Raw genomic sequence first — 14,390 nt, forward strand, 5'->3', positions numbered from 1 at the left:
AGGGCCCCTGGAGTGTAGCTGATGTTGTAGTTATGTCCACACTACACCAAAGGATTAGTTATAAAATGGTGACTAATTTGGTTAGGTAGGTGTTGAAAATGTGTGCTCTTTTTGACCCATGCTTTCTTTATGACTTATTCAATGCTGTATGAGCTTGAGCTGTAGAATTTTAAAGCCAGATTCCATCTAACTAACCCAGTATTGAAGGGAATAAGCACAATAATATTACAGCTATGGTGTCATCTATTTAATTTCTGAAAATACTTTTTACAAGTACTCTCAAAACAGAATGAAAATAAATCAAAGCATTAAAGCGGTATTTCAACCTAGCAGCTCAAAACAACGGTTTCAATTATCGGTTTAATTAGCTTCCTTAGAAAAATGTAAATTCCCCTTAGAGTAAAATTCTTATTTCTATCTTGTGAAAAACTAATATTTTATTTATTTATAAAATGTTTTACCAGGAAGTTATACATTAAGAGTTACCTCTCGTTTTCAAGTATGTCCTGGGCATAGAGTTATGAGGACAGATACATGGTTACAAATACATAGTTACATTAAGTAAGCAGGGTTATACATTATATATAAATACATTGCATGCACAGTAAGAGATAATATATATTATAGGAGTATGTAGCAGTTGCAGACCAGATTAAAATGAGAGACCGCTTTAGTTTTGAAAGAACTTAAACTGATGGTGGCTGTGAGAGTCTTCGGTAGATTGTTCCAGTTGTGGGGTGCACGGAAAGAGGAAGAGGAGGAGCAGCCGGATACTTTTTTGAGCCTTGGGACCATGAACAGTCTTTTGGAGTCAGATCTCAGATAAGAAGTCCTGCATGTGGTAGGGGTGAGGAGCTTGTTCATATTGTCGGATAGCGTGCCCAGAAAGTATTTGAAGGCAAGACAGGAAAGATGAACTTTGCGCCTAAACTCAAGTGATGGCCAATCTAGTTCTTTGAGCATTTTGCAGTGATGTGTGTTGTAGTTGAATTGGAGGACAAAACGACATATTGAATTGTAGAGGTTATCAAGTTTGCTAAGGTGGGTTTGGGGTGCCGTACCATATGCTATGTCCCCATAGTCTATAATTGGCATTAGCATCTGCTGTGTGATACGCTTTCTGACCAGCAGACTTAGGGAGGATTTGTTCCTGTAAAGTACACCTAGTTTGGCATAGGTTTTGGATGTTGAGGTATCAAAGTGCAACCCAAATGTTAAATGGCAGTCAAACCATATGCCCAAGTATTTAAAACTAGTAATAGGGGCTAGGGTGGTATTGGTGTTGGTTCTGATCTGGAGCTCATTCATTGGAAGCTTTAAAAATGTAGCCTTGGTCCCAAATACCATTGTTTGTCTTGTCAGTGTTTAAAAACAGTTTGTATTGTGAAATCCAATTTTCAAGTCTCAAAAAGTCTGATTGAAGTATGTGTCCAAGGTCTGAGAGGCTAGGGCTGTGTGCATAGAAGATTGTGTCATCTGCATACATGTGTATTGAAGCTCCCTTACAAGCTGTGGGATGAACACTGAGAAGAGTAGGGGCCCCAGAACAGAGCCTTGTGGGACACCACAGATGATATCCAAGGGGTTGGAGTTAGAGCCTGAGATAGACACATGTTGGCATCTACCTGATAGGTAGAAATTAAACCATTTTAAAGCATGCTTCCCTATTCCAGAGCACTGGAGTTTGTTTAGCAAGATAACCAGATCTAAAGTATCAAAAGCCTTTGCAAAAATCTAGGAATATTGCACCAGTAAGTTGTCCCAGTTCCATTCCATTCTTCGAAGAAGAGAGTTTGGCCTGTAGTTTGAGACAGTGTTTTTGTCCCCACTTTTGAAGATTGGAGCAACTCTGTCAGTTTTCCAGGTCTTAGGGATATGACCTGCAGACAGAATAGAGTTGACTAGAGAAGCAAGCGGTTTGGCAATAGCTGGGGCACCAAATCATAGGAACTTAGATTGCAGTAAGTCAGGTCCACATTGGCTGCTTAGTTTTAATTTTAGGAGCGCTTGTGTAATCTCCTCTTCAGATACTGGGACATTGAAAATTGTGGGCAGTGTTGGGAGAGGGTGGTGCTATAGGGGTACTCTCAGAATGAGGTTCATGTTTGTAGTTCAGGTTGCGTTTCGCTAATAAGTTAGTAGCACACCCCCCAAAGTAATCATTGAATGCATTTGCAATGTCAGTGGGATTTGTCAGAGTAATATCCCCCTTAATGATATTACATGGTTGTTGATGGCTAGAAGGCTGGAATATATTGTTAACGACTTTCCAGGAAATATTAATCAGGTTTTGTCAGGAACAGTGAAAGCAAGCTATCAGCTACTTATGTCTATCTGTTAGATTAATGATGGCACCATAATTACATTGTAAACAAAATAATAAAGCTAAGCTATGCAATGTTAATGAATACATAATGTCTTTTAGTGATAAGATCATTTGCCAAACATTGTAAACCCCCCTTTTTTACCATGAAAATGTTACAAGTTTAAACATTATTTTAAAATACTTCTGCGTTGAGTTTTTTTAAGGTGACAATCAGCTACATTTTACATACCTAACTTGCCATTGCCTTAGTTCACTTTTGTTTTAAGTTGGTCTGCCCCTTTAACGGGAAGCAGAGCAGTATATTATAAACTACATAGCAACTGCAGCAGGTACATATTCACATCTGCACACATTAACCTTGGATAACAACATTTCATTAGTCTACCAACATATATGTTTGCCACGTGCGTGTTTATATAATGCTTTGCTAGATTCTTGAGAGTAAAGTTGAAAATGATGATGCACTGCAAAGACCTTCAGGGCTAGAGTGCGAAGAGTCAAGGATAAAACATACGTTTATTGATTAGTCATTAAAAGGAGCTACACAAACCTCCAACGCGTTTCGTGCCCACATGGCGCTTTGTCAAGGTTTGCTAGATTCTGCAGTATTGAGTCATTATTGTAGCCTGCAAGCTTGTGTTATTTATTTTACATGAGCATGTTACAGCAAGTCTCTCTCAGAAGGCCTTGATGAGTAAAAGTATTGCTGAGAATGGAAGAAAGAACCTGAGCCTTGATGTGAATTGTTACAGTTTGACATTTCATTCGGTGACACTTTGTAGAAGCTTTTAATTTGCTAGATAAAATGTGTCCATTAAAGAGCTGCTGCCATGTATGCAGTGTCTTTTTCCTTTCATATAACTGTTGGAAAAAAACGTGAAACTATTGTTGTGAGGGTTACAGAAAATATGCGGTGGAGGTCCTATGATTTCATGACTGCAAGCAAATGATATGTGCTCCAAACCATACAATATTCTGTCCCAAGTGGGGGTGTTTAATGTTTAATATACTGTACAGATACTGTATCAGTTATTTTGTTAAATGTGAATTATAGAAGCTTGCTGTGTTTGAATACATATGGGTCAGAGATTACTTCCTGTGCTGTGATTATTGCCAAGGAATTGGATTATGATTAATGAGTTACTTTAGTGATAGAAGTACATTTATACGTTATGAGCTTGTATTAGTAGGCACTCCTATTAGGAAGGGACCATTCTTATAGATATAAGAGCCATTTTGGTTTCATTCGACACATCTGCTTGGGCCACTTTGGAATTAATCAGTACAACGGTGGCATTTTATTGATGCTAAGTAAGGCATTTTCTTCCTGTATCTCTTAAAGCTGCAGTTCAGGCAATATCCTGCATGTGTGTTTTTTTTAATAAATCAGTTCTGTAGTAAGAAAAAATACTTTTAGCATTTTCTGTTTAAAAAACAACAACTTTGAAAGACCAATTTTCTTGTATTCTATTTTAACAAGCATGCTTGTTCCTATAGCAACGATTTACATTCCCCATATTTAAAGATGTCGCCAAACTTTGCCGATCAATAGACGGAGAACAAATTGGCCGGCAGCTATGCAGTTTTTTAGGTAAGTAGAGATTGCCCAGATGAAACTATTGAAGTTAAAAAAAAAAACTAAAAAAAAAAAAAAAACTAAAAAAAAAAAAAAAACGGGAGCCTGAACTGCAGCTTTAATGTGTGATGCACAAGTTATAAATTAATACATTATGTGCTGTTTGCAGTATCTCTGTTTTTTTCCTTTTACTTTGTGTCCAAAAATAGCTTCGGACCTGAGGTGTTGAGAAAGCTTAATGAAGCTTTTTGCATATAATGTATTAAGGCAGAAATTAAACAAGTGCCATGTGCCAAAGAACACTTTTTTCTGTGCTTTCCACAGACCCTGTACATACTCGACTCTCTAATCGGAGGCATGACAAATGCAATGGAGTATTCAATGTATACTGTGCTCGTTAAGGGCTTATTATAGACTAATAACCAACTGGGGCTCAGGACCAGTCATGCTGTTTTTAAGGAGCTTCTTCTCGGGAGATCACAGCAAGAGGCATCGGGAGCAGTGAGACAGCAGTAGTTTGATGTTCACTGTGAGACTGTACATTAAAATGTGAGGTGTTGCATCCAGATGGTGGCAAAGCTGTAATGTGTAATGAGCAGGAGCAGCCTTAAATAAGAAGGATGATGGAGAAGAAACTGCTGTTGCTTCTCCATCTAGAAAGTAGCGTTAGGGAAAACACGATGGTCTATTGCAGGGCTGGCCATACTGTGGCCATCGACAGCATTTGGAATTCAGCCTGATGAAGGAGCAAAAAAGAAAAATCAATGACGGAACACTACGAAATCCTTAAAATTAAGAAAACATTACAGGAGAAACTTATGGATATTACCATAAATTTTGAAAGGAACACAATTTAAATAACTTCTTCAACAATTAAAAACATAAAATAAATGCAAATAATTAAATCTAAATAATATTTGTTATTTCCCCATACTTGTTTTGTGAGCAGACGTTTTCGGCAATGAACTTGTTAAAAAATAAATACAGATCTCTATTTTCGGACGTTCATGTGGGCGCCGCCTGCTTCTGTTATCCACTAATCAATCCTAATATTGAGAAACTAGTAATTGAAATGCAAGTTCAGAAATGACATTGAGACATTTTACATTCAGATTCTTCTTTTTAAATTAGGATTTCAAGTGTTTTCTTCTCTTCCCAATACATTTTTTGTTGTCATTGTAATGTTTTTATTATCCCTGTTTACTTTTACCATTATTTAGTTTAGGCTTAGCTATTAATTTAAACCGGATGGAGGAGGCAGTCGGAAAACGGCCCACCTTTAAAAAAAAAAAAAAGGGATGCCCACCCCTGGTAGGTCCTGGTGAAGAGCTGTAGTCCTCTCCTTTATGTGCGGGTTGCATTAGCAGGTATATAAACAATGTCAATCCCAAATCTCTATTCATACAAATACTGATTCCCCCCCCCCCCCCCCCCTATCTAAAAAGTGTACTGCAACAATTAACAGAAGAGGCAAGATTAAAAAAATAAAGAAAAATGCAAAAAGATGATGGAATTCGTCTAGTTTCACATCCCCTGAAATTAGGATGTGAGTTGTAAAGTGACACAAATTTCAAATTGAAAACCTGAAGATAAAACTACAAATGTCGGTGGTGAATGATTCATATACTGTTCTAACTAAAACATTTCTTTGCTTTAAATCTGTATATATATATATCGTTGTGCAGCAAATAAAAATACCACTTGTGAGCGCATTCACGTATCACACAGGTCCACAACCCTGCCTTTCCCCATTATTTCTTTGCCTACGGGGCTTCCACTGCAGCCAGGGATTCTGGGCATGCAAATGAGCACTCAATGTGTCACTTTTCTTGCTTCTTACCCATTATAAACTGGATCCCTACAATTTTATCTCTTTTTAGCCTTTTTGTTTAATATGCAGTGAAGTTGCTTCCCAGAGAAGAGCTCCATTTAATGTACGTGGAAGTAAAATCTGTGCCAGCACGGGGAAGTGGCTTAACACCATATTGAATAAGTGCTTAAAGCCGAGCACAGCAATTTAATAACAGCAGTTTAATAACACATTTGCAACTTTTTTTTTTTTAAACCTACGGTAATGCTACTGAGACTGCCATACACGTAACTGTTTTCTAACTTTTCTTTTCATCCTAGTAACACGTTTCATTGGGAAAGCCAGTAATAGTTTTCTTGTCTAAAAAAATATTGAGACAGCCCTGATCACCACAACTTTTGGATCATTGATAATCATGTATCCGTTACTCGGGGAATACCGTTCAACCATTCCACCCAGTGTTTCTCAACCCCCTCCTGGGGTCACCTCAATCAGACCATGTTTTAATGATACCACAGAGCTCCGAGTGGAATATTGCATGTTCAAACAGTAAAAAAATGAAAAATAGCAAAAAGTATATTTGGAGGGTGCCCCTGTGACTCGCCGCCGACAGCGTAATTGGGATCAAGCAGAATAAGACGTAGCCGGGCACACCAGAGATGCAGCAATCTCTTATTTATTTATTGTAGAACGTGACATAAGGCAAGCCAACATTTCAGTACCTCAGGGCCTTCATCAGGGTGATCCACGTTGAATGGCCCCCACCCAGCGTTCCCAGTATGGCGCTATGTGAAGTCTATGTAATAGCGCAAGATCAGCAGCATCCTCACATCATCAGTGTTGTGGTGTCATCTGCATCTCAGGTTTGTTGCCTCACAATATCGGAGTTGTGTCCCAATGGTGATTAACCTGCCTTTCCGACCCAAAGGGAAGAGGGGAAGGGTGATCTGATGTGAAAAACGTTGGGATGTTGTGGTATCATTAGCAACCTTGCGTCATCAGCAATTTGGCATTATGGCACAACGACAAAGTAGTGTTTCGTTGCAGATTGACTTGCCTCTCCGAACTGGAGGAAAGACAGGCGGGACGATTTCCGATGGTATGTAACTCCAAAAATGTACTATAACAAAGCCAGCACGTCGATGATGTGAGAGCCATGTCACATAGCGCCATACCTTGTTGATATTTTCAAAGCTATGCATGACTGTGGAACGCGTGATTTCACTGTGTTGGCTCTGAGGGACAGAAACGTCAGCTTGCTTTATGCCATGTTCTACAATGAATAAATAAGCGATTGCTGAATCTCCAGTGTGTCCATGTTTTAGGGATAACCATCTAAATCACACCGTCGCATGTAAGGCAAGTGCAAATGTGTGGTTGGTTATTTATTATTGTTGGTGAAGGATTTTTGACACGTTTTTCACCCACCATGACATATATAATGTGTGGTTGAAACATCCCAGTTTCACATTGCAAAGCCAGTATAACCAGCCTCACTCTGATGAGACCCAAAAGGTTGAAAGAGCTGTATGTGAGTAAGTTTACTGGCTCTGCACTTCTTTAAGCCTGGCTGTGCTGAAAAGCTGTGAAATATGGCAGGCATAAGCTTATAGGGATTCATGTTAAAATGGACATGAAGCAAAAAGTGACACACTGTGCTCATTTGCATGTTATTTCCCAGAATCCCTAGCTGCGGTGGAAGCACTGTACGCTTGGAGATAATGGTGAAAAGCAGAGTTGCAGACCTGTCTGAGACATGTGAATGTGCTCACAAGTGATCTTTTTATTATTGTTAAAATCTTGCCTGACTGGGGTGTGCCGAGGACAGGGCAGAGAAACATTTTAAGCAATTTTCAGAAACATGTCAACAGCACTTGCCCATTACTTCCTGCCTCCAGCCTGAAGGAGGTTATAAAGTGTTGGTTTCCACATGTACAGTATAACTTGCCAAATCATCCCTTTTCTTTTTTTTTTTAATCACATGAAATGCTGTATGGTCCATGCTAATGCTGTTTTTAGGAAGATACAACCTAGGAAAGTTCACTGCAGTGTGCCTGTGACAGGGAAGGTTGTCCGTGTGAGTTTTAGCCATTCCAATGCACATTCAAGATGAGTCTCATCTTACCAAGTGATAAGTGGTCTGTGTAAGCATACTGTGCAAACCAAGGTTACCTCTGCAGGTAAGAAAATATAGTGAAAAGTTGAAATATGCGCTGTATTGAAACATTGCTTTTGGCATTTGTATCTTATTTTTAGTATCTGGATAGTAGGATAATGTAAGGCACATTTGACACAGTCCGTGACTATATAGGCAAATTATAATTGCAATTGTCTAATCATTTTGACCACTTTCAGCTACTTTTTAAAAACAGTTAACATTTCAACAACTTTTCAGTGACATTAATAGAATGTCAGGGAGAGCCCTTTTTAAAAGTGCAATAGTCATATAAATGTATTTTTACTAAGTCATAAGTCCCATTATGGCCAAGGTAAATTAAAAAAAATAATAAAATACTGTTGTATGGTGTCTTACGAAATAGCACCGCTTAGTAAATATGGCCCCTCTCACTAATACACACACAATGCAAGTTGCTTTTCATACGAGGTAGATGAACGTGACTCCACTCCAAAAATGATATGTTCAATGTTTTTTTGTTAAAGTTGTAAGCCAGACCTCACACAAAAATACAATGAAAGAGGATTTAACAGGTTTATTTATTTTACTATTTTTCATAATGTTAACAGTCTTATGCAAAATTAGTGTTCTGTATATATTTTGATACTGAATGTTTTACCATGTTATCCAGCATCTGTCTTGGACGCTTATTCTGCCCTCTAAAAAGACGTATTATAACATGCCTCATAAAGAGGGCTTATAGCAATCAGTTTTTTTGTTAACTTTAAATATTAATCTTGGCATTACAGCACATGATAATTGCTGCTTTAAAGAGGAAAATGTTGTAAAAAAAAAAAAACAAACATTTTTTTTTTAATTCAAACTATAGAGTGCTGAGCAGATCTCTGCATTGTGCCGAAGCATGCAGGAAGTCAACCACGACATGATGGATGGGCAAAATGACAGCCCCGACCCACCGAGGAGACCGCTGGCTCGCCACTTGTCAGATGCAGACAGGCTTCGGAAAGTAATACAAGAACTTGTGGACACTGAGAAGTCCTACGTTAAGGTGCGGGAAAACATTTTTTTTCTTCTTCTAGTCCTACGTTGTAAGAGCAATCATTCTGCATTAACCAGTGGACAAAGATGTTTTAAAGTGATGCCTAAACATTTGGGCTAAGCTGTCAACTGTACTATAGAAATAATAAAGTAAATAAAAATACCACTTGTGGTCTCAAAGGTCTGCAACCCTGTCTTTCCCTATTATCACTTGGCAAACAATGCTTCTACTGCAGCCAGGAATTCTGGGTAATGACATGCAAATTAGCACTCACAGTGAAGTGATATTTTTATTTACCTTTATAGTGGAGGTTTTTTTGACACTTTTTTTTTTCTACCCACCATAACTTTTTTTTAAGGGAATAAAGAAATGTTCACGCTCAAAGTAGGAATGGAGAGAATCTTTCTAAAATATATAATCATTTCATCTTTAGAAAGGAAGTACAATCACAAGCTTTTAAATGAGAGAAGTGGTGGCACTCTGGGTGTGAAGTATAAAAAAGTAATAGTGGTACTACATATCCTCATCTACCATCACACATGTATTAATTAATTAACTAACTTAATTAACTAACTATTAATTAACTTAACCATTTATGCCCCTGATGATGAAGATGACGTTTTTTAATTCAAAAGATTAAACGACTGCGAAAACACCAATAATTATTTAAAGCGGGGTCTTCTGTAAAAATCATCGCAACGATAACATCCTGAGGAATCGCATCGTCCTGATGAACAGACATTGTATTTAGTGATGCGGTTGTGATTTCTAATGTGTTGCCGACAGTGTGACATTTCTACATATTGCCGTTTTTCTCCTGCACCCATGAAAAATAATGTTATAACCTAAGCTCGCTCCTTCATGAGCAGCATATGTTAATATTCCTGAAGTTGTGAACGTTTTGATCTAAACAGTGCAAATTAAAGGTTATCTAAATGTTTCCGTCTTGTTACTGGCCTTAAAGTTTTAGCTTGCTGATAAGTACGGTCTTACTAATATTTACCACTAGTACTCTCACAGACAGCAATGGTGTCCCACTCCTAAAGGGTAGGCCCTGTCTATTTAAAATGTTTTTTTTTGGTTCTGGACCCTGATGTCTCAGAGTTCATTATATTGTATATCTGTGCGTGTATTTGTGTATATACATATATATGTAACCAGCACAGGTGCCTCAGTCAACGATTGAGCCACTGATTGTGTATATACACACACACACAACTACCCTGATAACTATGTAACAACTTGGTATGCATTGATTACGCTACTTGTATTGATTACGCTTTTTAGCATGTACTGTATTTGGATCATTGCTTAAATTAGGGGGGAAATCTTTCAAGTTTATTTTAAAAAAATGTGTGTGTGTGGGTGTATGTGTGTGTGTATATATATATATTATATATATATTGTGTGTATATTATATATATATATATAATTCAGCAATTAACTGGATTGCTGCATTGCTATTATACCAGAATTATGGCCAACAATATAATCAAGGTATGCTTTAGTGTTTGTGTGTATAATATATATATATATATATATATATATATATATATATATATATATATATATATATATATATATATATATATATATATATGAATAAATTATATTTTATATTGGGGGGCGGGGTTGGGGCGGGACTAGGTGGCGAGTAGATTTTTTGGTTGGGCTAGTAGATTTTTGGGTGATTTGTCGAACACTGTCTATATATATATATATATATGTAGCCTGGAGCTCCCGCAGCTCCTTGAGACCCCCCTCCCCTTGGTCAGCTCGATCACGGGTGCCGAAAGACCCGACGGCTGCTTCCAAGGGTGGGGGCTGGAGCAGGGAGCAGCGCGGCTTCCCCTGCCTGCGGCCGGTTGCCGGGGACGCGATCGGGCCGTTGCTAAGGCCGCGATCGCGTCTCTAAGGTCCCGGCGGCCGCAGAGCAGGGCGCCGCCATTAAGGACCGTCTCGCGCATGCGCAGTGGACGCGTAGGCGCAGGGAAAGCCCCAGAGCTAGGGATAGCTCGCGCGAGCATAGAGACAGCTCAGGGAGAAGAGAGAAAGCCCGGGAAAGATTGCACACGCGCAGTGGAGGGTAAGGAAAGCCCGCGAACCCCTAGCCTACCAGGGAAGGCTCTGAGCTGGGACTACAAATCCCATGAGCCTCTGTATGCCCCATGTGACACCAGGGAGCCAATAGGGCTTAGGAAGGCCAGGCAGGCAAAGAGATACATTGTTTGCGCTGCAGCACGTTTGTCAGTTGGAGCTGGGGAGCTGTGAGGGAAGGAAGGGTGCAGAGAGCATATGCAGCTCCTGCATCGAGTAAGGTCCCCACATCCCAAGTAAGGCCCCAACTCCCCACCAGGTTAGTGGGTAAGTGTTGAGGGACGGCCCACATAGGGACGCTGCCCTTAGTGCGTGTGTGTGTGCTGTCTTGTCAGGATCACGGCTGGCAGTGCTGTGAGGCCTGACAAGAAGGCATAGTGCTAGTGTGCAGCAAGTTGCTGTACGCGTTCCAGAAGTTTGCAGTGCGTAGCTGTTAGTGTTAGTGTTAGGGTTCCAGGTTGCTGTGTGGAGTGTTGCATGTGACGCTGCCTGTACTGAGTGCAGTGTGTGTGCAGCGTGTGTTACTGTCTGCCGGCTGACTGAGAGCTGTGTGTCGGCTGCAGGCGCGTTAGGATAAGTGAGTTAGGAGCTAGTTGTTCAGTGTGTGAATATCACCCGTGCCAGTTGCACGTGGTGAGCTGCCAGAGTCTGGGATCAGACAGAAGTTACAGGGAGAGTTATTCTGCATGCAGGGACTAGGGTAGAGGTATACCCCAGGGCCCAGTTAGTCCCCTATGACACCAGAGGAAGCTGTATGATATAGGGTTGGCCTTAGGACAGGGACTCCTTCACCATATTTAGAGCAGCAAGAGGGATGCTGTCTGACGGCCTCTGACTGTCTGACAGCGTGTTCAGAGACTGTGTTAAAGGAGCATTCCGGCTGGAGATTCCTTTCCTGTGGATGCAGCGTGTGCATCCATTCCTGCAGAGAGCAGCGCAGCACGCCGTGGGATCACTGTGCGGTGCTGCTGAGTTCCAAGGATTTTCCTGACCAGGACTGGTCAGGGAGGTAGTATATATTAAGTGCACCACCGGGCCCCAACACAGGGAAGCGCTATCCCTCACACTCACACTGGTCTTTATTGTTGGGGACACTCAAGAGACTGCGGGGAATGTGATGATGGACATGTGGGTGGGGGGAATGGTATGCATTCAGAGTGATGCACTGTTATTGATATATTGTTTTGATGTTATGCAAAGAGGTGTTATTGGAGTTACAGGTTATGCTCAGTAAATACTGTTTATTCACACGGTGTGTATTTACTGTATGGTTGTTCTGGTGAGGGCACACTCTCACCCCGTTGAGATCCCTCATCAGTGGAGGCGCTGCACCGAGTGTAAGTACATACCCCAGGTTCCCCGTGGCGGAAGCTCAGCTCTCCTGGTTGCCAAACAGGTATAGCACCACACTGATAAGTAGTCAGACACACCTACCCACCTCAATCTCACTTAAGGGGGGGGAAAGAGGGCTACATTTGGAGGCGCTGCTGAGATCCAGACCTGGGGTGCTCTGTTCCATTTTTTTCCCAAATTGTCCCATTCCTATTTTTGTCGCCATGTTTGTGAAGTCCGAACACGAGGTCCTTGCCTGGGCTTTGAGGCAGTATATGGAGCCTGGCCAGGTAGTGGTAGTAGGAGGCCTTCCCGCAACTATGCCCGCGGTTGAGGTTCAGTCCTATATGCGTGAAATTCCAGGGTGGCCGCACGCATGTTTCTTAGAAGAAGAACACGATCCCACGGCCCTATGGAAAATGATACTTTTTGTGGCCATCCCCACCGCGGATATATGCCTGGCAGAGGCACCGTCCGCCCTGTGTATGCCCGGGGGCCCGGCTGAGGGGTACCCCCTAGTTTACGCCGACCCAGCCAAATGGCGTCTCCCGCCAGAGCAGGGGAGCGCACGTGCTGCTGGCTGCAAGCCTGCACTAGATTGTGTTGAGGAAAACTGTCCGGGATTGGCGGGAAAACCAGAAGGCTACCCCCCTATCTATACAGAAGAGAGCCCTAGTGTAATTGCAGAGACTGTGATTAAAATGGAGTCTCTCTCTAGCAGAGAGTCACACCTAAGATGGCGGCTCCCGCCAAGTCGGGAGAGCACCAGGACTGTGCAAGAAATTGTTGCAGAGTATTGTCCGGGTTGGGCGCGAAAACCTGAACCCCGCCCCTGCACTGTGAGTGACTCAGCACAGAGCCAGAACCACTCCCTTGTAGAAAGTGCCCCTCCTTCAGATTCCACCAGGGGGAGCAAGCACTGTGACTTTCAACCAAACGTGGATGAGACAGACTGTTCTAGGGAGGAGGATCCTGACCTCTATATCACTCTGAGTTGTGCTGAAGTTAAGTCTGTCTTCAGGGAGAAATTACTTAGGGATTCCCGCTACCAACAACCGGTTGTGGAGGGCCCGTGTGCCCGAGTGAACATTTCAGATCCGGTTCCTGAGCGGGACGAGGTTGAAGTCCCATCGGTGGCGATGCGCCTACCGGCGGACCACTTTAGTGACAGCAATGAACACCCTATCTTGGCGGATGCAGAGCCTGCTGTGGGCCCGTGTGCCCTAGAGGAGGTGTATCCTGATGTTGCGGACCCTGCTGTGGGCCCGTGCGCCCTACAATGGTCAGTCCGACCTACTACCGAGGTACCATCGGTCCTAGAATGGGGACCAGTACCAAACGACGATGAGGGTGAGTCGACTGCCCCAGGGGTGTCGGGGGTGAGCCTCCAGGTGACCGCGGAGCACGATGGTTCCTTTAGTCTGGTCACCCGGGTGAAGGGCTCCCCGCTACATCGCGTCCTGGCGGAGGTGTCCTCCTTGGGAGAATCCATCCCAAGCCAGTGGAGTGGTAAGGAACTCCCTAACTCCCCACAATCTCCGATGGAGCTGGCCGTGAAGAAGGCCAGAGTTGCGGCTTCTGAACGGAGTATGAGCCCGTGCGCTCCAACACAAGTGGTCCCAGGACTGGGATCCAACGCTCCCGAATTTTCAGCGCGTAAGTGGACTGCCCCAGAAGTACCGGGGGCAGGTCCCAAGACGGCCGAGGTGGGAACTGACAGCATCCCCGAGGACCTGTTGGCCACCGTGAATCACCGCAGTGGTCGGGTGTCTACTCTTTACCCCCGGTCAGGTGAAACAGAGACATTGTCCAGTGCTCGCTTTTCAGTGAAAGCCTCGCAAGTCCGTAGTGACAAGGACTGTGTAAAGGAAGATCCAGGGAGACTGGCCTCCTTTAAGCCCAAAAAGGAGTGTGCCATTCGCCAAGTCGTGGACCGCGGAAAAGGTCCTGGCCTCCTGGTCTGCCGCATCCCTGCCGCGGATGACCGGGTAAGGGTCTGCTTCAGAGACACTGTGCTACTCCTTCCACCAGGGGGAGGAAGTAGCGAAGAGCCAGTAACTGTCGCTTTAGAGT

General features: G+C 42.5%; 1 protein-coding gene across 10 annotated transcripts in view; it reads left to right on the forward strand.

Annotated features, from left to right (window-relative positions):
• The window catches only part of TIAM2 (TIAM Rac1 associated GEF 2), a 329,759-nt gene that overhangs the window by 289,698 nt on the left and 25,671 nt on the right, over positions 1–14,390 (forward strand). For all 10 annotated transcript variants that reach the window (XM_075596950.1, XM_075596946.1, XM_075596949.1 and 7 more), the window contains one exon: positions 8,718–8,897. In XM_075596950.1, coding sequence (XP_075453065.1) covers positions 8,718–8,897 — 180 coding nt within the window. The remainder of the gene's footprint in view (positions 1–8,717; positions 8,898–14,390) is intronic.

This window comes from Ascaphus truei, chromosome 4 (genome assembly GCF_040206685.1).
Source record: "Ascaphus truei isolate aAscTru1 chromosome 4, aAscTru1.hap1, whole genome shotgun sequence".
Taxonomy (NCBI): Eukaryota; Metazoa; Chordata; class Amphibia; order Anura; family Ascaphidae; genus Ascaphus; species Ascaphus truei.